At 46.7% G+C, this 22,368-nt stretch overlaps 1 protein-coding gene across 1 annotated transcript in view; it reads left to right on the forward strand.

Annotated features, from left to right (window-relative positions):
• Positions 1–22,368, forward strand: part of DNAH8 (dynein axonemal heavy chain 8) — a 563,218-nt gene that overhangs the window by 518,936 nt on the left and 21,914 nt on the right. Inside the window, exons 84-86 of the mRNA XM_067565373.1 lie at positions 2,155–2,307; positions 2,678–2,833; positions 19,192–19,308. Coding sequence (XP_067421474.1) covers positions 2,155–2,307; positions 2,678–2,833; positions 19,192–19,308 — 426 coding nt within the window. The remainder of the gene's footprint in view (positions 1–2,154; positions 2,308–2,677; positions 2,834–19,191; positions 19,309–22,368) is intronic.

Raw genomic sequence — 22,368 nt, forward strand, 5'->3', positions numbered from 1 at the left:
ATTCCTTTATAGATGACCAACCTTCAAAAGACAGCGTATGTTGTACTTAAGGGGTCCATAAGACTTTGGGCTAGCTGTCTGCACAAGGCTGAATTTCACCAAATTGTGCTTATTGGAAAGTAACTGTACGTTATCACAGAAAAAGTTTAATCTTCCCTCACTCTCTCTACATTGACATTAGACCCTTTAACTTAGTAATTAAAAAGAACAGATGTGTGTTAGGTTTCATCTGGAATATTTTCACTCTTTGGAGACTTTTTGGAGCTGATTATGCAGTTGAGTCAATAGAAGTTTTGCTGGGATAAGGACTGCCAAGTTTGGCTTTCTATTATTTACTTTTGCCACTTGATGGCACTGCTACTTTGCTTATACATTGTATCCAGTTACTTCATTTTCTGTCTGAATTATAGCATACAAAAATAACTTCAAATTTACTTTTGCTAGTTGTAAAAACTATGCCAATATCCAAATGAAATGATACTATGTAGCCAAAAAACATACCAACCCCACAAGAATTCAAAGTAATTAGATGCATGTGACCAAATCTGATTCTAACAATTTTATGTGGTATTTTTATTTTATAAAAATCACAATATGATTGTAGGCTGGTGGCACGGTCCAGCCAGAGGCGGCGCAACCCTTCCTTGGGCCCAGGCTCCAAGGGAAGCCATAGCGCCTTGGTCTAGGGGGATAAGCTCACGGCATAGTAGTCAGAAGCCTGCCCCACTAGGGGCTAAGGCCAAAATGGCAGTCTGTAGCCCCCTGGCCCTCACATAGGGCAGGGCTGGTAAGGCGTACACGACCCCCACCTTCCAACAGGTGGGGCAGGCCAGCAGTCTATTGCCCCCAGCCTTCAGGTGGGGCGGGGCAGGCGAAGCAGTCTATAGCCCCCGGCCTTCCCACAGGCTGGGCTAGCAAGTAATCTGGTGCCCCAGGCCCTCAGACCGGGTAGGGCAGGCAAAGCCATTTACAGCCCCCAGCCCTCAAGCCAGGCGAGGCTGGTGCAGTAGACGGTGGCCCCTGGCCCTCAAGTGGGTGGGGCAGGTAAGCAGTTTACACCCCCACATCCCTCAAGCCAGGCTAGGCTGGTGAAGTAATCAGTAGCCCCCAGCCTTGGAACAGGTGGGATGGGCCAGCTCAGTTGTCTGTAGCCCCCGGCCTTCCAATAGGCAGGGTGAGCAAAGTAGTCTACAGTCCCCAGCCCTTAAGCCGGGTAGGGCTGGTCAAGGAGTCATTAGCCCCCAGCCCTCAAGCGAGCGGGACAGGCAAAATAGTCTAAAGCCCTCAGCCTTTTGGCAGGCAGGGCTGGTAAAGCTCGGCCCACTCTGGGCACTCAGAGGAAGCCAAGCACTCCCGGGCGAGTTAGGGATGGAGGTAAGGGGACTCAGGCCAACCTGACTCCACTGCGTCCCAGTCCAGGGTCCTATCAGTGGCAAAGCAGTTTGCAGCGGGGCTCCAGCTGCAACACGCTAACAGGGTTTAGCCCCTGCCTCAGCTACTTGCTAGTCGGCTGTCCCTGGGCCACTTCCTCCCACCCAGTCCCTGGGTACCTGCATCCACGCGTTTTCCTGCAGGTCACTGAGGTAGATGGCGAGTGGGCATACTGCGAGTCCCTCACCGTCAACCGGTGGCAGTTCCAGAAACAGTTCAAGGTCATCATTGGAGGGCAGCTCCTCCAGCTCACAGGGTCCCAGGGGTTCCTCCAGTTCATGAGGCTCAGTCCGCTCCTGTGGGTCCCCGATATCAGGCAGCTCCTCCAGGTCAGGGCCAGCCTCAGGGGGTTTCTCCCCCAGCAGGCTTGGGTAGCTGCTCCCAGTCACTCGGGCCTGGGGCAGGTTTTGGAGGCTCCAGTTGGTGGGGCAGTTGCTCCAGACAGCTGCAGGGCCTGTGTCAGGCCTAGACTGCAGCCTCTGAGAAGACACATCTGCCTGTGGCAGCAGCTTCCCTGACTGAGCTGCTAGGCTGGCCTTTTATACTGGCCCTTTCTGTCCTTGCTCCACCCCTTTTCTCCCAGGTTGTTTGGCCTGCAGGGCTTTGTTCTGTCCAGCAGGGGCATCGCAACCCTTCCTTGGGCCCAAGCTCTGAGGAAGGCCACAGTGCCTTGCTACAATGGTTTACTGACTAAAAATTATTTCATAAATTATTTTTATACAGGGGGGCTGGGTGTTACTTCAAAACTGTCATCTAGGCTTGGATTTCATGGATGAACTATTGGAAACACTTGTTACCGCTGAGATTCCTGATGAGACCTTTCGAGTTTGGATAACCACTGAGCCACATGATAAGTTTCCAATTACGCTGCTACAGGTTGGTTCAAATATTTAGTCAGACTTAGTATTGTTAAGTGAATTTAAATAAACTGGGTACATGAAAATGAAATAATTAGTAAAACTAAAAGTTTGAAGGAAAAAACTGGCATTGGAATGGAAGTTGCATTGCAAAATATGAAGGATTCTCAAAAGTCTTATGTTAATATTTTTAAAATACTCTATATCCTAGGACTTTAATTTATTGGTTCCAATATATGTTCATGTTGTGTGGTTTCTGACCAGCTGCATTTCAGCTACACATCTCTTAATTGTATGACTTGTAACTTTAAAAGTTGCAATATTTGAAATAGACCCTTGTTTTGTTTTGAGTAAGTAAATCTAATTGTTTCACCTTTTTTACATGACAGATTTCTATAAAGTTCACAAATGAACCTCCCCAGGGTGTACGTGCAGGTTTGAAAAGAACATTTTCAGGAATTAATCAAGATCTACTAGATGTCAGCAATATGCCTATGTGGAAACCTCTGCTTTACACTGTAGCTTTCCTACACTCCACTGTCCAGGTATTTCATATAGGTTGTGCGGTCAACTTAATATTAAGTGGAGTCTTTTTCACTGGGATTCTGGATAAAAAGTAGATATTTGTATCTTTATTGTAATATGAAAGTTTCTTATTTCATGTTCCAGGAGCATCACATTGCAGGATTGGGGCCTCCTTTTCAGATGTACCTTACTGATTTATTCTCTTTTAAGTTACAGGCAGATTTTATATTCTGAGAATTTAGAGCCCAATCTTGCTTTCATTCATGTAAATAGGCATTTTTCTCCATTGACTTCAATATGAGCAGGACTAGGACCATATTTTATAATTTAAAGATATGGTAGTCATGAGAGTAATATACTAACATTTTTCACTTTCTGAATATAGATCCTTTTATCCACAGATCTCAACGCACTTTACAAACATTAATTAAACCTTACAGTATCTTCTGAAGGCTTGTTTATGCTTGCAGCTGTGCCTCTATAGCACTTAGTGACAACTCTGCCTGTGCCAGTGGGAGAGCGTCTCCCATTGGTGTGGATACTTCCCTTCCTGATAGGTGGTAGCGATGTCGATGGGAGCCCTTTACACCAGGAGTTCGGTTGGTATAACTACGTTGCTCAGAGGTGGATTTTGCACATCCCTGAGTGACATAGTTATACCAAGATAAGTTTGTAGTGTAGAACAGGGCTGTGGTAATTGGTGTGTTGGTCACTGATGTTTATCAGTGTAGGCTGCGTGCATGTGTCCCTGTGTAGATGCTGTCCCAGTTCTGATCAGGAAACTGAGATGGCTCTCACGATCGAATGAGTCGACACGACCACAGATTAGCTGAGCAACGAAGGCACTCAGGCCAGGTTTATTGCGTGCGGCACAATGAGAAATGACTTAAGAGTATCTCTGGGTCAGTTTTGCATAGGCGGCGTTACAATGGTCTCGGCCCAACGGCGGGACTCTCTGTTATCCCCTAGACCGGACGCCGGTATTCCCTCTGACACCCTCTTTTATACACTGTTACACTTTCGTTCTGCCCCCTTTGACGTAGGTAGTTGCTACCCTCCTGACGTAGTCTAATACCACCTTTTTCCGTTGATTGGCTGATTTGGGCACCGCCACTCCATGTATCATTTCTATCCATAGAAGTGTCATTTCAGAGAGTTAGTATCTTGGTACCTCTTATACCTGCTACATATTTTAGTAATATTTTGGCAGTCTTACAATCTTGCAGTATCAGCACTTTCCTGTACCAGTTTCAGTTAACTTGAGTGACCCCTTATATTTCTGTTCACTTGGCTTTTTCCATTTAGGCCTTAGCCTGTTTTACAGGCCTTAAGCTCTCACTTCTTACTACATGGGCTAAGCTGCTGATATTCTTGCTGTGGCACGTGGCCACAACTTGTAAGGGTCCCCCACAGGGAGGCAGGTTTTTGCACATATTTTCTCCTCACTCCTCTTTCAGCTCATATGAACAGTGAGTGAGTGAGCTATGCTGTGTGCTGCCTCATAGAGATACTGTACTGGTAGTGCTAGAGTATCCCAGGCTTATTCAGCTAGCAGGAACTTTCTGGAAATACTGTAGATATTCATCAATCCAGATGAGGGATTTAAAGGGTGCCAGTCACCATACTTGTATAGGCCCTGGTATACCTTTAAACTCACCACCTCCTGATACCCCTCAGCGACAAAGATTCCATAGATCAGTATACTGTACTCGATAATTCAGGAAAATTTACAAAGAACCAATATATTCATCCTTAAGGTATTAAGGGTTAATACTGTCTTATTTTCTCATACTAAATAATATTTGACTTAGGAAAAATAGAAGGAAAATTGTTTGCATCCCCAATTGCTCATTGAGGTGATTTGCTCATTTCACAATTTCAATGGTAGCTAACTGTTCTTTCAGTCCTTAATTCAAACACTTGTCCCTGCAACCTAAAACTCAGAGCAAATTCTGCTCAGTTACAATGTGTACATCTGGAATAACTAAACAATGGAGTCATTCTAGATTTACTTAAAGTCGAATTTTAAATAACAGTGGAAACCATTTATTTGAGGCAGTAACACAAATGTTGATTAGAATCAAATGTGAACATTTTCTCCACAAAACTCCTTTAATTGTTAACAAATATTAAAAGGAAGTTTCTAAAAGTTAAACCTCTTGAAAGTCATATATACATTAAATATCATGAAAAAAGAAAATGCCTTCTTCTTTTCTGTCATTTTTTTCAATACATATAATGAAAACACTTTATTTCATATTAAAATCTATCCTCAAATGATGTGATTTCTAAGACATTCAGAAAAAACCATTAGTCCTTTTAAATAAATCATAATTCAGTAAACAAAAGCATAACTTAAACTTGACTATTCAATTACATAACTAATGCTAAAAAATGCAGCTGTATTTTTTAATAGATTATCAAACCCTCAACCCCACAAGCTCAGTTTGGTGTTTTTGACTCTTCTGGTGTACATTTCCTCTTCTGCCTCTTAAAACAGAAGGTATCCAACAGACAATATATCTCCACCTACTAGGAAGCAAGCAGGCACAAAGAACTGTCAGCCATTGCAAATAAGGATCAACCTTCCAATGATATGTTTCTGCTCAATATTTTGTTCTTTCACATGGAAGCATAGAGCAAATATCTTAGTCCTCCAGTTTTAAGCCTCTCTTTTTCTGTTGCATAGCTTCTCTCCTCATTCATACTCTAGACTAATGCCCCCCACCTGTAAAATTCAGAAGCAGTCCAGTGCTATTGCTGGAGGCACCAAGATGAAGCTCCACCTTCTACTTCAAGTGATTGCTCATATCCATTCCAATATAGGTGAGTGCATGCCACCGGGCACTGGTTCCTGGAACTTTTTTCCCCTTAGCAGACCCCGTAGGGTCGGCCTAGGTGCCCCCTGGAATACCGCGCTCATGCCGCGGTATATGAAGCACCGCCGACCCTGCGGGCCCTCAGTTCCTTCTTTCCGCCCTTGACGGTTACTGGAACATCTTGTCTCTTGCCTTCTAGCAAGTAGCATTCCCCTTTGAACTGTTATTGTTGTTACTAGTTAAGTACTTAGAGTTAATAGTTGTTAAGTGTAGTTAGTTTAGAATTAGAATAGATAAGTGCCCTTAGGGGCTTAGAGTCGGGCCATGCCTGGCTCTCTGGGTTTTAAAGCCTGTGCCGCTTGCTGCAAACCCTTGCCTGTGAGCAACCCCCACGACCGCTGCCTTAAATGTCTGAGTGAGCAGCAGCATCGGGACAAGTGCAAAATATATAAGGCCTTCAAGCTGCGGACTCAGAAGGAGAGAGATATCCGGCTGAAGGCTATCTTAATGAAGGCAGCGCTCCACCTAGACTCTGAACCAGGACGTTCCCCCGCAGCACCGAGCATCTCTTCGGTGTGGAGCGCTCCACCAGCACTGGAGTCGACCCGTTGCTGCCAGCTGCCGGTGCCAAAGAAAAGGAAGCACCAGGGTACCGAGCGCCAAGACTCCCCCGAACCGCCTGCGTGGTCAGGGTTGAGTCAGGAGATGCATCACCAACGGCCCATTGAGTCCACTCCAGCGCCTGCATCTCCATGCGGGGAGCCTCCCCTGACTCCTGGGGGTGGCGAAGTGCCCCTGCAAGGACCGTTGACACCAGGGGCGTTCCACGCGGCATGCGCCATGAAGGACGCCTCCATCCCCCCCTCGGCTGAGGGTGCAGGGACTGGTGTCCTGAGGTAAACCCATGCTGGGTGCCTCAGGTGGGTGGTCGAGACCCCCGTCAGGGGCGAAGTCTCCCTCCAGATGGCCAGAGAGGGTAGAGCGGGCCGGCTCTCCTCATAGCTCCGACTATGAGTTGTCAAGCTCCTCCTCACCGCAACACCGAGGAAGGTCCACGGCACCGGAGACTTTGCATTCGAGGCAGCACCAATCGAGATCTACCTCGTGCGGTGTGCGCAGCTCCTGCTCCCGTACCCCAGCATCAAGCCCTTTGCCTCCATGGCACCGGTCCTGATCCCTGGAGCGGAGTCCGGCGCGGATCCCGGTGCTGAAGGATCCTGCATCGACACTGCAGACCACCGCGAATCGACACCACTCACGATCTTTGGAGCTCGGCTTGGCACTGAGGTGGCATGGGCGGCACCGCTCCCGATCCTCGAAAGGGAAGCGACGCCGGAAGTCCTCGGCACCGAGATGGAGGTTGTCTTCCTCCAGCTCATCAAGCTGCACACCTACCCATCATCACCGTTTGCGACAACACCAACGCTCCTCCACCTCGTCGGGGTCGTCGCGGGGCAGTTCCCCGGCGAAGATGAGCAGGAGACGCAGGCACCATCAGCACTCCGCAAGGGCAAGTCCCACTCCGACGCACCGCAGCTGGCACCAATACTGGCACCGGACTGGCCACAAGCACTGTGGCAATGGCCTTACTGGGGCCCATGGGGGGCACAGATGGGACAGGGTACTGTATCTGTCCCGTCTTCAGTAGCACACCCGGTACCCCCCGCCACCTAGCCAACCAGCTAAGGGCCATTCCTCGGAGGAGGAATCGGACCCTGAGGAAGGACCCTCCATGGGGCCCCCTCCACAGTCCTCCTCCTCTTCCCCAGTGAAGTGGCCACCAGGGACCATAAGGCGCCCCTCCCTGGCTTCAGGACCCATCAAGAGCTCCTTAAGAGGGTGGCCAGCAACCTGAACATTGAGATGAAGGAGCTCTCTGAGGAGGAGGACCCCCTCTTTGGGGTAGCTGGGTCGGCGGGACCATATAGAGTGGCCCTGCCAGTACACAAGAGAGTCCTCAAACTAGCCAAGGCTCTCTGGCAAACCCCTGCCTCAGTTGCCCCCACCTCGAAGGGCGCTGAGAAGAAATGTACCATTCAAGGGGTTTGAATTCCTATACACTCACCCAGCCCCTGGGACTCTGGTGGTTGACGCGGCCAACCAACGAGATAGGCAAGGTGGCCAGGGCACCACGCCTAAAAACAAAGATAATAAGAAACTTGACCTGTTTGGCCGCAAGGTATATTCCACTGGGGCCCTACAGTTGCAGATTGCGAACCCCAAGCGCTCCTAGGTCGGTACAACCTGAACCTTTGGAACTCAATGAGCAGGTTCACAGAGGGGTTACCCCAGGACCAGGCAGCGGACTTTGCAACGGTCCTGGAGGAGGGCACCATAGTCACAGGGGTGGCCGTGCAGACTGCCAGCGACACTGCGGACACCGCCAGCAGAGCCACAGCCTCTGCGATTGCCATGCAGCGGTGTTCATGGCTGCAGTCGTCTGGGCTCTCCCAGAAGGTGCAGCAATTCATCCAGGACCTGCCCTTTGATGGGGCAGGCCTTTTCTCTGATAAAACGGATGAGAAGCTGCACGCCCTAAAGACTCCAGGGCCACACTCCGGTCGCTGGGTCTGTACACACCCCAGGCCTCGAGGTGTCAGTCTCGGCCACAGCCCCAACGCCAGGCCCAATCGCCCCCTAGGCCATCGCCCAAGGTCATCTCAGCCCCAGAGGGGCCATGATAGAAATAGGGGCTTCAGGCACCACGACTGCTCGGGGTCATCCGCGACCTCCCAGCAGGGACCCTCTAAACGGCCTAACTCTAAGAGGCAATTTTGATGGTCCGCCCAAGGGTGGCACCAATACTCTTCTCTCGAATCCACTACTTCCGTTTGTGGAAAGGCTCAGACCCTACTACACCGAGAGGCAGAATATTACATCAGACCGCTGGGTCCTTGGCATAGTTCTCAGGGGATATGCCCTTCAGTTTACAGCCTTCCCTGCAGATTCTCCCCCCACCCCGTCTCTCTTCAGGGACCCCTCTCACAAACAACTCCTTTTGCAGGAGGTGAATTCCCTCCTCCTCCTCGGGGCTGTGGAAGCAGTCCCCCCACAGGAAATAGGGAGGGGATTCTACTCCAGATATTTCCTCATCCCCAAGGCAAAGGGGGGCCTGAGACCCATATTAGATCTCCAACGACTGAACAAGTTTATCAGGTGTCTCAGGTTCCGCATGGTTTCTCTAGCCTTCATTATTCCTGCTCTGGATCCAGGAGATTGGTATGCTGCCCTCGTTCTAAAGGATGAATTCTTCCACATTTCCATCCTTCCCAGACACAGGTGCTTCCTCTGGTTTATGGTAGCTGGCTTCCATTACCAATTCTCGGCCCTGCCCTTTGGCTTTTCATCCGCCCCCAGGGTCTTTACGAAGTGCATGGCGGTGGTGGCAGCCCACCTGTGCTGCAGAGGGGTACATATCTTCCCCTACCTGGATGACTGGCTGATCCAGGGCAGGTCCAGGTCCCATTTTCGGAACAGCCTAGCCCTCACATGCACGGCGTGCACCAGACTGGGGCTGCTCATAAACGAGCAGAAGTCCACTCTCACTCCGGTGCAGTGTATAGATTTCATCGGGGCCACCCTGGACGCCACCCAGGCCAGAGCCTTCCTCCCACAGCCTCGCTTCAAGGCGATGGCTGCCATAATCGAACAACTACACAGGTCCCCCACGATGACAGGCAGGCACTGCTTGCAGCTGTTGGGGCACATGGCGGCCTGTACATACGTGGTGAGGCTGGTTCGCCTTCAAACTCAGGCCTCTCCAGGCATGGTTAGCCTCGGCGTTTGCACCAGCCAGGCACTCCTTGAACAGGAGTTCCCCCACAGGTCCTGACCTCCCTGAACTGGTGGAGGACTCCCAGGGAAGTACTGCAAGCAGTTCCATTCTGGTATCTGGCCCCTTCAGTCACCTTTATTATGGACGCTTCAGATGTGGGATGAGGAGCCCAAATCAGCACTGACCTGAGCACCCCGGGGCTCTGGTTGGAGGAGGAGAAGAGCCTTCATATCAAGGTCTGGGAGCTCAGGGCAGTCCGTCTGGCCTGCAAAGTGTTCCTCAGATTCCTGAGGGGCAGAATGGTGCAGGTCCTCATGGACAATACGGCGGCCATGTTTTATATGAACAGACAGGGGGGAACGTGCTCCACGGCCCTTTACCAGGAGGCCATTTGACTTTGGGACTTTGTGGTGAGGCACGACTTTCATTTATCTGCCTCTCACCTCCCAGGGGTCAAGAACAATGAGGCGGACTGCCTCAGCAGGTCGTTTCTACCCCGACACGACTGGTCACTATACCCGGAGGTGAGAACTCTTATCTTCCGCAAGTGGGGTGTGCCCCATCTGGACCTGTTTGCGTCGTCCTGGAACAGGAAGTGCCCAAGGTTCTGCTCGCTCCGGGGTTGTGAGCCGGGCTCCATCTCCGACGTGTTCCTCATAGACTGGACGGGGACCCTCATGTACGCGTTTCCCCCCATTCTGCTACTGCCCAAGGTCCTCTTGAAAATCAAGGGGGACAAGGTGGATATCATACTGATCACCCCAGCCTGGCCAAGACAGCACTGGTTCAGCATGTTGCTGGACATGTCCATCACCTCGCCAGTGCCGCTCCCGAGGCATTACATCCTGCTCTCCCAGGACCAGAGTCGCCTTCTCCACCCAGACCTGGACTCCCTCCACCTGACGGCCTGGAGACTCTGTGGCTGATGGAGGGAGAGAGAGAGAGCCTGCTCAGCGCAGGTCCCACAGATTCTGCTGGGTAGCAGAAAACCTTCCACTCAGGTCATGTACCGGGCCAATTGGAGATGGTTTACCTGTTGGGCGGAGTCCCGGGACATCCCACCGAGCTGCTTGCCCATACAGGCGATCCTGGAGTATCTGCTGCACCTGAAGCTCCAGGGTTTAATGCTAGCCTCCCTGAAGGTGCACCTGGTGGCCATCTCAGCCTTTCACCAGCTGATGGAAGGGAGGTCATTATTTTCCCACCCTATGTCAGTCAGGTTCCTCAAGGGTGGTTGAGAGGCTGTATCCGCAGGTCCGTGATCCGGTGCCTCCCTGGAATTTGAACCTGGTCCTCGCCAGACTAACGGGACTCCCCTTTGAGCCCCTGGCTACATGCCCGCTGCTCATCCTCTCGTGGAAGGTAGCCTTCCTGGTGGCCATTATCTCGGCTAGGAGAGTCTCCGAGATAAGGGCTTTAACCTCGGAGCCCCCCTACACCATCTTTTGTAAAGACAAGGTGCGGTTGAGACCCCACCCGGCCTTCCTGCCTAAGGTGGTCTCTCAGTTCCATTATAACCAGGATATCTTCCTCCCTGTGTTTTTTCCAAAACTGCACGGTTGTGAGGAGGAGCGGAGATGGCACTCGCTGGATGTGAGATGAGCTCTGGCCTACTACATCGAGCAGATGAGGCCGTTCCAGAAGTCGACACAGCTGTTCATGGCAGTGGAGGACCGGATGAAAGGCTCACCTGTCTCCACCTAGCACATCTCCGCCTGGATAACCGCCTGCATCAGATGCTGCTACGAGCAGGTGACGGTGCCGCTTCCAGGAGCTGTTTCAGCGCACTCAACCAGAGTCCAGGCCTCATCGGCAGCCTTCCTGGAATGAGTGCCCCTGCAGGACATCTGCAAAGCAGCGACCTGGTCGTCAGTCCACACCTTTACGTCCCACTACGCCATCGTGCAGCAGGTGAGAGAGGACGCGGGGTTTGGCAGGGCTGTGCTGATGAGAGCAGCTCACCGTTGACTCCTCCCCACCTCCAACATATGGCTATTTAATCACCTATATTGGAATGGATATGAGCAATCACTCAAAGTAGAAAACAGGTTTACTTACCCATAACTGTTGTTCTTTGAGATGTGTTGCTCATATCCATTCCACACCCACCCTCCGTCCCCACTGTCGGAGTTGACAGAAAGAAGGGACTGAGGGCCCGCAGGGTGGGCGGTGCCTCATATACTGCGGCATGAGCACGGTACTCCAGGGGGTGCCTAGGCCGACCCTACGGGGTCTGCTAAGGGGAAATAAGTTCCGGGAACTAGTGCATGGTGGCGTGCACTCACCTATATTGGAATGGATATGAGCAACACATCTCGAAGAACAACAGTTACTGGTAAGTAACGCTGTTTTTCAGCTCAGGCCACCAGATCTTCTACTTCCAGTGATGCAACAAATGGGTAGTTCAGTTTCTCTCGATCATTTCATTTTAAAATCTTTATTTCAATTTGTTTTCATGTAGTTGCAATTTATAATCCTCCTCCCCTGAATCAGGTAAATAGCAATTTGGTGGTTTCAACCATCTGGATCTGCAGTTGCAACATCACCCAGCCAGATTCCTCTGTCCCAACTCAGGCATGGCAGAAATGTCCTTTAAACACCTGATTTAAAGCAGTGTTCCCTAAGTGAGGCAGCACTTACAGGCTCTACAGATGGTGAATTATGCCCTGCCTGTTGCCAGTGAGCTGACCTTTGTACTGCCAGTGCATGGGGCTTACATTCAGACAAGTGTGTCGGGTCCTCACTGTGCCCTGAAAAGCCATCACTCCAATACAGAAAATCCCTATCAGCAGGTTCTGAGCTCTTTGGGAGGGAGTCTAAGGATGAGGAGGAAACTATCTGGCCAGATGTCCGCTGTGGGGGGGGGGGGGAATAAGGGAAACCCTGAATGGATCTAGAATCCTTACCCTCGCCATCACAGATACTGACATGGGTCCACAGCTCCCTAGGGAAAGAAGCAGGGCTCCTACGCAGCCCCCATTCCTCCCAGTATGAAAAGCCTGGTCCTCCTTTGCAGGTCTGCTTCAGGCTGCAGTTTACTAGAAATTTAACCTGTCTGGCTTTCAATTTGAGGACTCTGCTAGGGAGAAAGCTCAGATTTGAGCAGCAGAATGGGAGTTGTACTTTCTGATCATCAGCCATAAACCCTTGTTCTACCAGGGAAAGAGGTTCAAACTCTGAAAGCTGAGAAAAGAGTCTCTGTCTCCACCCTTCCCATATACCATAGGCTGGCTCCTCATTAAAGCCTTAGGAGCACTTCAGACAGTCTGTGACCAAAACAGAGGCACATAAGGATTCCACTCCCCACAAAGGTGCATCATCGTGGGCTTACAGGGAGGCACGTGATAAATCCTTTTCCACGTTCAAATTATCCTTATTTAATAAGTAAAGCCCTGAATGGTAATAGATGGCTTCTACTGTACTTATTTGGGTGCTAACTACCCTGTGGGAGCAGGCAGGCAACCTTTCAGGCTCCTGAGGACATCTACCAAGATACTTCCACAATCAAGGGGAAACAGAAAGTTCTTTGGAGCAGAGACTGCCTCTTTGTGCTGTGCCTAGCACAAAGGAGCTATGACTTCTAGATGCTATAGTGATAGAAATATCGTAATAATTCCAAAGGTCTGGTCATCTCAGCCACACTAGAGTTTCTTGAGGAAGTTTGGATGGAGGCCCTTAACCAAGAACTGTAGAAACGTGGGTACCAGCCATAGCAGCATTTTATAGCAAGGCAAATTGGATCCTCCATTTGAGTGTCAGGTGCTAAGTTTAATCACAGTGACAAATCAGACAAGCCTGTAGCTAGCCTTTCTAGTTGCCATGACCTCCAAAAGGCAAATTTTGGAATTAGGTCCCACATCTATATAAGTAACAACACTGCCTTTGTCATGCAGAAAAGATTATAGTTTCAGAAACCTTTCAGTTCAAGATAAGTTCCTCTTTTTGTAATTCCTGGAAAATAGTTTTCTCATCATTTTGTTCTAACCCTTGGAAGATTATGTCATAAATGGGCATTCCTGGAGCTCTAAAGATATATCTCAGGTATATGGTGTACATATGCCAGTTGTACACTGTTCATCTCATTCTATCCACATTGGCAAGGTCTTGGGGACTGAAGGTTGCTGCAGGCAAGATGTAAAAACCCTGCGCCAGTTGGCCTGCTGCACATCTGGGAAACTATTCACAGAAGTCCCTAGAGGCACTATGGGAAAAGTATATGAGCCTCATCTGAGAAAGATGTTCAAAGTAAGTTTCCATTCCTCTGCAATGGCATCCTTTGGTAGGGAGGTGCTATTGGGTTGGTTCCTGCATACATCCTAGTTTATGAAGCTCTTGCTTTATATGAGAGAAACTTCCTTTGCTGCCTATTATTCTACTATAATAATTAAACTCTGATTATCCATTCCATCCCTCCCTTTGGGATTCAGTTATGAATGAGGAGAGAAGCTGTGTAACAGAATTAGAAATTCCTTACCTGATAATTTCCTTTCTGTTAGTAGTCTCTCTTCAAATTCAACCCATCCTGGTAGGCTTGTAAATAACATGACTATACATTGAAAATTTTCTCTTAAGGGATTCTTCTCTAAAGAGAGAAATTACCATAAGGGTATTTTAATACATTATATTAGGTTGTCTTCATGCTAATAATTGGTTGCTGGAGTGTTTCTACAGCTACAGAAGAGCTCTTCCGGTGGCCTGAACTGAAGAGCAGAGCTTAGTTCTGGAGCCTCCATCACAACATTGGTCCATCTCTGAATTCCACAGGTGAGGGGCATTAATCCATGAGTAGTGAATTCAGAGAGAAATTGGTAACAGAAAGAAAATTATCCATTCCATATAATGTGTTATTTCCCTTTAAGCTCTAAAATCCTCAACTGTTGGAAGGAGAAAGTGCTTACTGGGCTCTGTTTAGGCTTTGCTCACAATCAGTACTCTACTTAATCTGAAATTGCTGTGCTTGTGATTTGTAACCCTGCAATTGTCCTCTCTCTTTGCTCTCATTGCTGCTCTTGCTAAAATTTTCTTCTCTGTCCCATCTCATTCATTTACACTTTTTGGGAGTCAGTGGTTTTGGAACCTAAAACTTTGCCTCTGAGGTTATGGTATAATTTTCTATTCTAAACAACATAATTCCACCTGAAGTAGCAATATATTTCCATTAGTGCCATCAGAGTTCATTTAGCAGCCATCTCCACTTTCCACCCTCCCATTGCTAATCACTCCGTTTTCTCCAATCCACTGTCACAGGTTCTTCTGGGGCCTGTGGTTATTGCTCCAAGTAAAGGATCCTGTCTCCCCCTTGGAACTTAAATCTGGTGTTAACAAGGCTGATGGCTCCACCCTTTGAACCACAGGCTATCTGGTAGTTGCTTCATCTTTCAATGAAAGTAGCCGTTTTGGTGGTGATTACCTCTGTGAGGAGAGTGGGAGAACTGTGAGCCTTGGTAGCTGACTCATCTTATACATATAGTCTTTTACAAGGACAAAGTATACTTACTCCCACATCCAAAATTTCTGATTAAAGTAGTCTCTTACTTCCACATCAGTCTGGCAATATACTTACCAACTTTCGTTCCTAAGCTCTATGATAATAAGGATTAGGAGAGACCCCATACCTTTGATGTCAGGAGAACCTTATCTTTTTATTTGGATAGGACAAAACCGTTTAGGTCATCCTCACAACTATTCATGGCAGTTGGGAACTCTTCCAAGTCTCAATTCAGAGAATCTCATCATGGATTTTCTCCTGCATATATATGTGCTATGACATTGCCAATGTCACTCTACAAAACATAGTGGTAACACACTCAATGAGATTGGAAGCACCTTATGCAGTATTTCTAGCTGAAATGCCTATGCAGGACATTTGTAAAGCTGCAACTGGACATCAGTACATATCTTTGCATTTCATTATGCCATGTCTCAACAGTCTAGAGATGATGCAAGGTTTGTATGTGTAGTCTTTCAGTCATTGTTCAGTTAGAATCTGAACCCACCTCTAAATTGAAATGCCTGTGATTCACCTGAAGTGCATGTGCAATCACTCAAAGAAGAAAAAGTGGGTACTAACCTGTTCTGTTCTGTTCTTCAGGATGTATTGCCCATGTACATTCCATGACCCATTTTCCTTCCCCTGAATATCGGAATCTGTCCAGTAAATAGGTACTGAGGGGATGGGAGTGGCTCTGCCCTTTATACAAGCACGACGCAGCAGAGGCTGGAGTATTGCTAAGGGAAAACCCTCTGACTCTGGTGCACTGGGCACACACACACACGAACTGGAATGGACATGTGCAACACATCTTGAAGAACAACAGTCACAGAACAGATTAGTGAACATTTTGTTCATGTGGGTCTGAAATGTGTAGAGTCAGACCTCCAGCCAAAGACTCAGCCAGCTGCAAGGTCTAATAAGGCAGATAAACTTTCTTTTTATCACAAATAAACCGTTTCCCTGCACATTTCTGAGAAGACCCACAGAAAAATAGGTATAACCCACTATGTCAGTTGCTTCCTCTTCCATAGCCACTGTGTGTGTCCTCTAGTTCAGCCATTGCTTCCACATGCTACTCTCAGCCATCTGGCAGTGTTCCTGCTTTTTTGTCTTCTTAGATCTGGTATTGGTAATGTGCCTCACAAAGCCTTCACAAAGCCTCCCTTTAAATGTCATAAGAAAAATAGTGAAGGATGGAAAGAGCCATGATTGGACAGTTGATGAGTGGTAACTTCTGGTTTTCTACTCATTTTCTTATCTCATCCTCTCACCATTCCCCGATCTATTTGTTTTGGCCTCCTATTGCATCTTGTCTGTTATTTAGATTGTGAGCTTTTTGAGGCCCAACTGTCTTCGTTATGATGTGGCTATATAGTGCTTGGTACAGTGGAGCCTTGATCCTTGATTAGAATCCTGAGGTGCTATGATAATACAAATAATAATAGTAAAATAACAAGGTGTTTCATTTAGGGGTTAGAGCCTCCCGAACATCTCTAAAGCTTTTTTATCATCACATCTCAGAATTTGGTTGAGAGGCCACTGACCATCCAGGATAAAATTTAAATAAATAAATAAATTCATGCCTTTTTAACTAATGATTTTGTAGCTGCTGTTACAAATACGTCAGACATTTCAAAACATTTTGTAAAAGGCCTGATCCAACACCCATTCAAATCAATTTAAGTCTTTTCATTTATTTTACTGGAGTTGGATCAGATCCCCCATCTGTGTCCAGTGGAGTGGAGTGGTGGTTCACATAATGCTCTCGCTTTCCCAATGAGTCATCAAGTTTCAGAACAAACAAAAGGTTCTCTTTCTTGCATTTTTGGGGAGTTGGGCTTTTTGATAATGACCTAGATAAAGCAGTGAGAGGCTTTTGTAACTGCAGTTCTTTCTTCAGCAAAGAAAAAAAAAGTCCCAAATTCAATACACTTCTGTTCAGAACCAATGAGTTTCTTTAGATGATCATACTAACATTAAACAGCTATTTGCATCTCAGGGAACTATAATAAGTATCAGAGGAGCAGAGGTGAGAAGGGTTTTAGAAGGTCCTCATCCTAGTAAATCCAAACTAAGAACCCATTCATTCTTTTGGGGACATAATTACCCTTTTTTCTCAGAGTAGGAAAACATACCATCAGACAAATGGATTCTGTCATTCTAACCGTTACTATGTAGAATATGCCTGACTACTCAGGAAATGTTATAAAGAGTGATGCTAACGTATTTAGCAACTACAAGATATCTATGCTTTTCTTCCTTTCCCTTAAGATGAGCTGGATGAAGGCATTCAGAAGGCTTCACAGAAGTCTTGGCTCTCAGATGGCTTAACTGCCTTTTGGAGTACAGGAAATCCAAAAAAGATTGTCTTTAGTCTATAATAGAAGCTGTACAGCCAAGAAAAGTTTTAGTATCCATAGCTTTGCAATACTCATATCTCTATATACCTACTGCTACATTTGTCAGAAGTGCCCAATGTTTAAGATCAACAATCAATATTTTCAGTACACTGTCCTTTGAATTTTGCTATAGCCTCTAAATTTTTCTGGAAGACTCTGATTGCAGTAGTAGCTGCCCCAGGATGAAGTTCACATTTTTCTATATTTAGAAGATTAGCTCGTAATTGATACATCTCTTCTAAAAGTTCAGATTGTGGTTACAAATGAATTATTGAGATTTATCATGAATATTCAAAAAAGTGTTTTAGAACCATCAAAGAATCTAACTTATGTGGGATCTCACTTCCTAACATAGGAGAGTTATGTGAATTTGTATCAGACAAGGCTTCAGAGGATTGTTGAACCAGGGGCCTGTGCCAGGCAGGTGGTCAGTGAATAGAAAGACCTTTATTTTAGCATACTGGAAATGAAAGCTATTCGCCTAGCATGTTTACATTTTAAGACAGATTTTTCAGAATTCAGTTCTAGTCTGTTCAGACAGTTCTGATTTGGGGTCTTATCTCAATAATAGAGGAGGGACTGAGAACATAGCCATACTCAAAAACTGTATTCATCTTGAAATGGATAGAAAAAATGCCACATAGCCACATAGCTGGGAAACTCAAAATCATAGCAGGATGGCTCATCCATTCCGGTGTACATACTGGGGAATGTAGCATCAGTCCACAAGTATTTCATCTGATTTGCATGATATGTGGAATTATAGTAATAAACTTATTTAACACAAGCCACAACTGCAAATTACTTCTCTTCCAAAGCATCAGAGATCTAGTAGGAATAGACACAGTCACTTTCTTGGAATTGCAGAGTTCTCTGTGCCTTCCCTTCTGTTTCCCCTCATTCTTAGTATGCTGTGAAAACTATGAAGGGAAAAGGCAAAATTGCATGTTTGCAGAGACACTTGCTTGTGTTCTTGACCCTATTGACCGTAGCAAAGCCCATGTACTCTACAGCTACTTGCTGTCAAAAAGCGAGTTTTTCACTACCACTAATACTCCATACACCTACCTGATTGCTATTATTTTAACCAGTTCCATTAGTGTGTGAATTCTAGGCAAATTGCCTTTGGTTCCAGTGTGCACTAGTAACAGCTTCTTCTAATTCATTTTAGTGATGTCATTTGTCTGTTAATCACCTGTAGAGAGAAGAGAACTTGTTAGTATAGATTACTGGTCTCACAGAAATCCGTTTTACAGATAGAGAGACAGATACAATTTTAACCTGAAACATTGATAATGAAGGATCTTACCATATGTAAAAGTGGTGAGAATTTTGAAAGGCATATAAATCAAAAGGCATAAGAGAAGGAATTAAGGCAAAAGGGACAACCTAAGTGCACTTGAGTAACTCAGTGTCATAATATAAAACTGGAAAATCTAAACTACCTTTAGCAAATAGACCATACATAGAAAAAAAGAAGGTTTGTACTCTGATTGGCAGAAGTGCTGACTTTTTGAAGTCAATGGGAACTGAAGTGCTCATCACCTCTGAAAATTAGGCCAAGTATAGTACTTAACATACACTCTATCATCCTGATCCAGCAATAAAGACATGGGAGATTTTAAAAACCAGGGCTATTAAGATCAGTAGGTTGGGTAGTGATAAATGTTTTTGTTGTTTTTCCTTCACATGTTCCAACATGCAGCAGCTGAAGACCATTTTTAATTATTAATGCCACAGAGGAAATGCATAATGGTGTGTTTGGATTGTGTCGTTTATTCACTGTAATCTTTAATTTCAGTTTAACTTCACCAGAAATAGTAATGAAACAGCATAGTAAGTAAATTTGAAGAAAACAGACTGACTATTTATTTTCAATGGTATACTTAAGGAACGACGCAAGTTTGGCCCTTTGGGTTGGAATATTCCCTATGAGTTCAACTCTGCAGACTTTACAGCCAGTGTTCAGTTTATACAGAATCACCTAGATGAATGTGACATCAAGAAAGTGAGTAATATTTATGTATACAGTATGTATAATTCCTTTTTACATCACATAGTTCTGTTTATATTGTGAAGAATATTTACGGGTATGTCTACACCGAGGAGTGGTCGATTTAATTTAAATCAACCTTCACCTGCTGAGCCGCAGAATTCAAATGAATGTGATCACACCATGCTCATTGCATTCGAAGATTGCGTCCCCACCATCCGCGCTTACATCGGCAATCAAAGCCATGCACTATGGGTAGCTATCCCACAGTGCAGCTACCCACAGAGGTGTTTGGGAAGATTTTTGTCCTCCCATGATGCAACGTCCTCCCTCCCCCCTCTCTTGTTGTCCCAGTCCAAACAAACAGATTTTTCGCGCCATTTTTTCAAACCCTTCACTCTGTGCCGCGCGCAAGCCATTGCCTGAGAGGAATGGAGTCCGCTCAGCTCTGCACTATTATTATGAGCATCACAAACACCTCACCACTTATTCTACAGTATTTTCAGGGGTGAGACAGGAGCCACAGTGATGAAAATTGTGATCTTACTGAGACTGCCTTGCTACAAGCCATAGAATGAAACAATTCCCGCTTGTTGCAGGCTGTCATGCACCATCTGCCATTGGTGGAGCGCCACTTCTGGTCCTGGGAAACAAACAGTGACTGTTAGGATTGCATAGTTATGAGGGTGTGGGATGATGAGCAGTGGCTGCAGAACTTTTGGATGAGAAAGACCACTTTCTTGGAACTTGCAGAGAGCTCTCCCCAGCACTGAAACGCATGAATACTCACTTGAGACCTGCTCTGACAGTAGAGAGTGTCCATCGCTCTGTGGAAGCTAGCAATGCCAGACTGCTACCAGTCAGTTGGGAATCAATTCAGAGTCGGTAAATCCACTGCGGGAGCAGCTGTGATACAAGTGTGCCGTGCCATTAATAGACTTCTGCTAAGAAGGGTAGTGACTTTGGGAAACGTGAAGGACATAGTGGAAGGCTTTTCCACAATAGGGTTCCCTAACTGTGGGGGGGGGCATAGTTGTCACACACATCCTATCTTAGCACTGGTCCACCTTGCTATAGAGTACATAAATCGAAAGGGATACTTCTTAATGGTGTTGCAGGTCCTTGTGGATCACAGGGGATGCTTCACTGACATCAATGTGGGGTGGTCTGGAAAGGTGCATGATGCATGCACCTTTAGGAACTCAGGTCTGTTAAAAAAGATGCAGGTGGGCACTTTCTTCCCTGACCAAAAAATAAATATTGGCGATGTTGAAATGCCAATAGTGATTCTGGGGGATCGTGCCTACCTCTTGCTCCCCTGGCTAATGAAACCCTACACTGGGCACCTGGACAGCGTGAAGGAGCATTTCAATAATAGGCAAGTGCAGAATGGTGGTGGAATGTGCTTTTGGGTGTTTAAAGGCACACTGGTACAGTTTGCTAACTAGGTTAGACCTCAGTGAAAGAAATATCCCAATAGTTATCTCTGCTTGCTTTGTGCTCCATAATGTATGTGAGACAAAGGGGGAGACGTTCCCGTTGGATTGGGTTGTGGAAGCAGATAGGCTGGCCACTAATTTTGAGCAGCCAGATGCCACTGCAATGCTGAGAGCCAATTGTTGAGTGCTGCGCCTCAGGGAAACATTGAAAACCTGTTTTTGCAACAAGACACAACAATAATGTGCATTGTTTATCTGTGCTGTGCTTTCACTTTGCATCCTCCACCCATCCCCCACCGATACAGTTTCACCCTCCACCATCCCTCTCCCTTTATTCCCCTCTTATCAATAAATAAATAGTAATGAATTGCAAAGCAGTACTTTTTTATTGGTGATTCTTCACAGAGGGAGGAAAAGGAAGATAATTTAATATTCCGCATGCATTGTCTGGGGATTGAGAGGGGATACAGAGCCCAGTTTGGCTGTGCACACAGGAAAGAATCACACATTCCCACTCCTCAAGGGGGCCGTCGCCTCTTTCTGCTCCCCTCAACTGGTGACGAGTGGAGCATGTACTGCATCCTGCTCAACCTCCTCCTAGACCGCTTGAGGGTGAGGGCTAGGAAAGAGTGTGTTAGCTCAGAGTTTTGCAGGGGCTGCAAAAAGAGTCTCTCCTGCCACTGAGCTTCCTTGAAGCTCAACCTCAACATGTCTGACTATTCACTCATTATATACAGCATCTCATCTTGTGTTGAACACTTATATTCCTGTGCTGCCTTCCTGTTGTCTATGTTCAGTTTGTCTGATAATGAAATCCTCCACGCTCTTAGCTCTGTGTCAGTAGCCACAGAGGCATTCATTATCTCATTGAACATGTCATCCCGAGGATTTTTTTCCACCTTCTTATCTGCAACAGGTGCTCTGCAGGAGTATGAGATGGTGTGTTGAAAGCCACATTGTCCACTGTCAACTGGGGATATAACCAAAGAAATGCAATTTGTAATGCCTACTCACCAGATGTGCCTTCCCCAGCATCCCATTCAGTCATGGTTTCCTGCGTCCAGCTGGGCTGCTCCTGTGTAGCAAACAACACCTGGCTTTGAGAGAGAAAGGATACCCCACTCATCTGCATCCTGTTCTCCTCATCCTCCTACTCCTCGTCATCTGCATTCATCCTGGCCTTGGATTTCCCTGAGGTATCTATGCTGCATTGAGGCATAGTGGTCGGCATTGCCTGCATGGAATTGCATGCAGTTCCTCCTAAAAAGGGCATGTTTTAGGTGATGAACCAGAACAACTGTTAGCTTCCTTAGTTTTCTGATACGCCTGCCTCAGCTCTTTGATCTTAATGCGGCACTGCTGTGCGTCCCTGTTGTGCCCCTTCTGCAACATGCCATGAGATATCTTCTCGTAGATATCCAAATTTATTTTGTTGGCTCGGAGCTGAGCCAGAACAGACTCTCTGCCCCACTGACTGATGCAATCCAAGACCTCAGGTCGGCTCCAGGTTGGAGTGCATTTGGGACTTGCAGTCACCATGATCAGTTATGCTGGCAAGCTCTCTCCAGGCTGACCCAACAGGAAATGGGAATTCAAAATTTCCTGGGACTTGAGGGGAGGAGCTGTTTCCTATTTA

This window comes from Emydura macquarii, unplaced genomic scaffold (genome assembly GCF_026122565.2).
Source record: "Emydura macquarii macquarii isolate MOO-44397 ecotype Brisbane River unplaced genomic scaffold, CSIRO-AGI_Emac_v2 contig_2676, whole genome shotgun sequence".
NCBI classification, from domain to species: domain Eukaryota; kingdom Metazoa; phylum Chordata; order Testudines; family Chelidae; genus Emydura; species Emydura macquarii.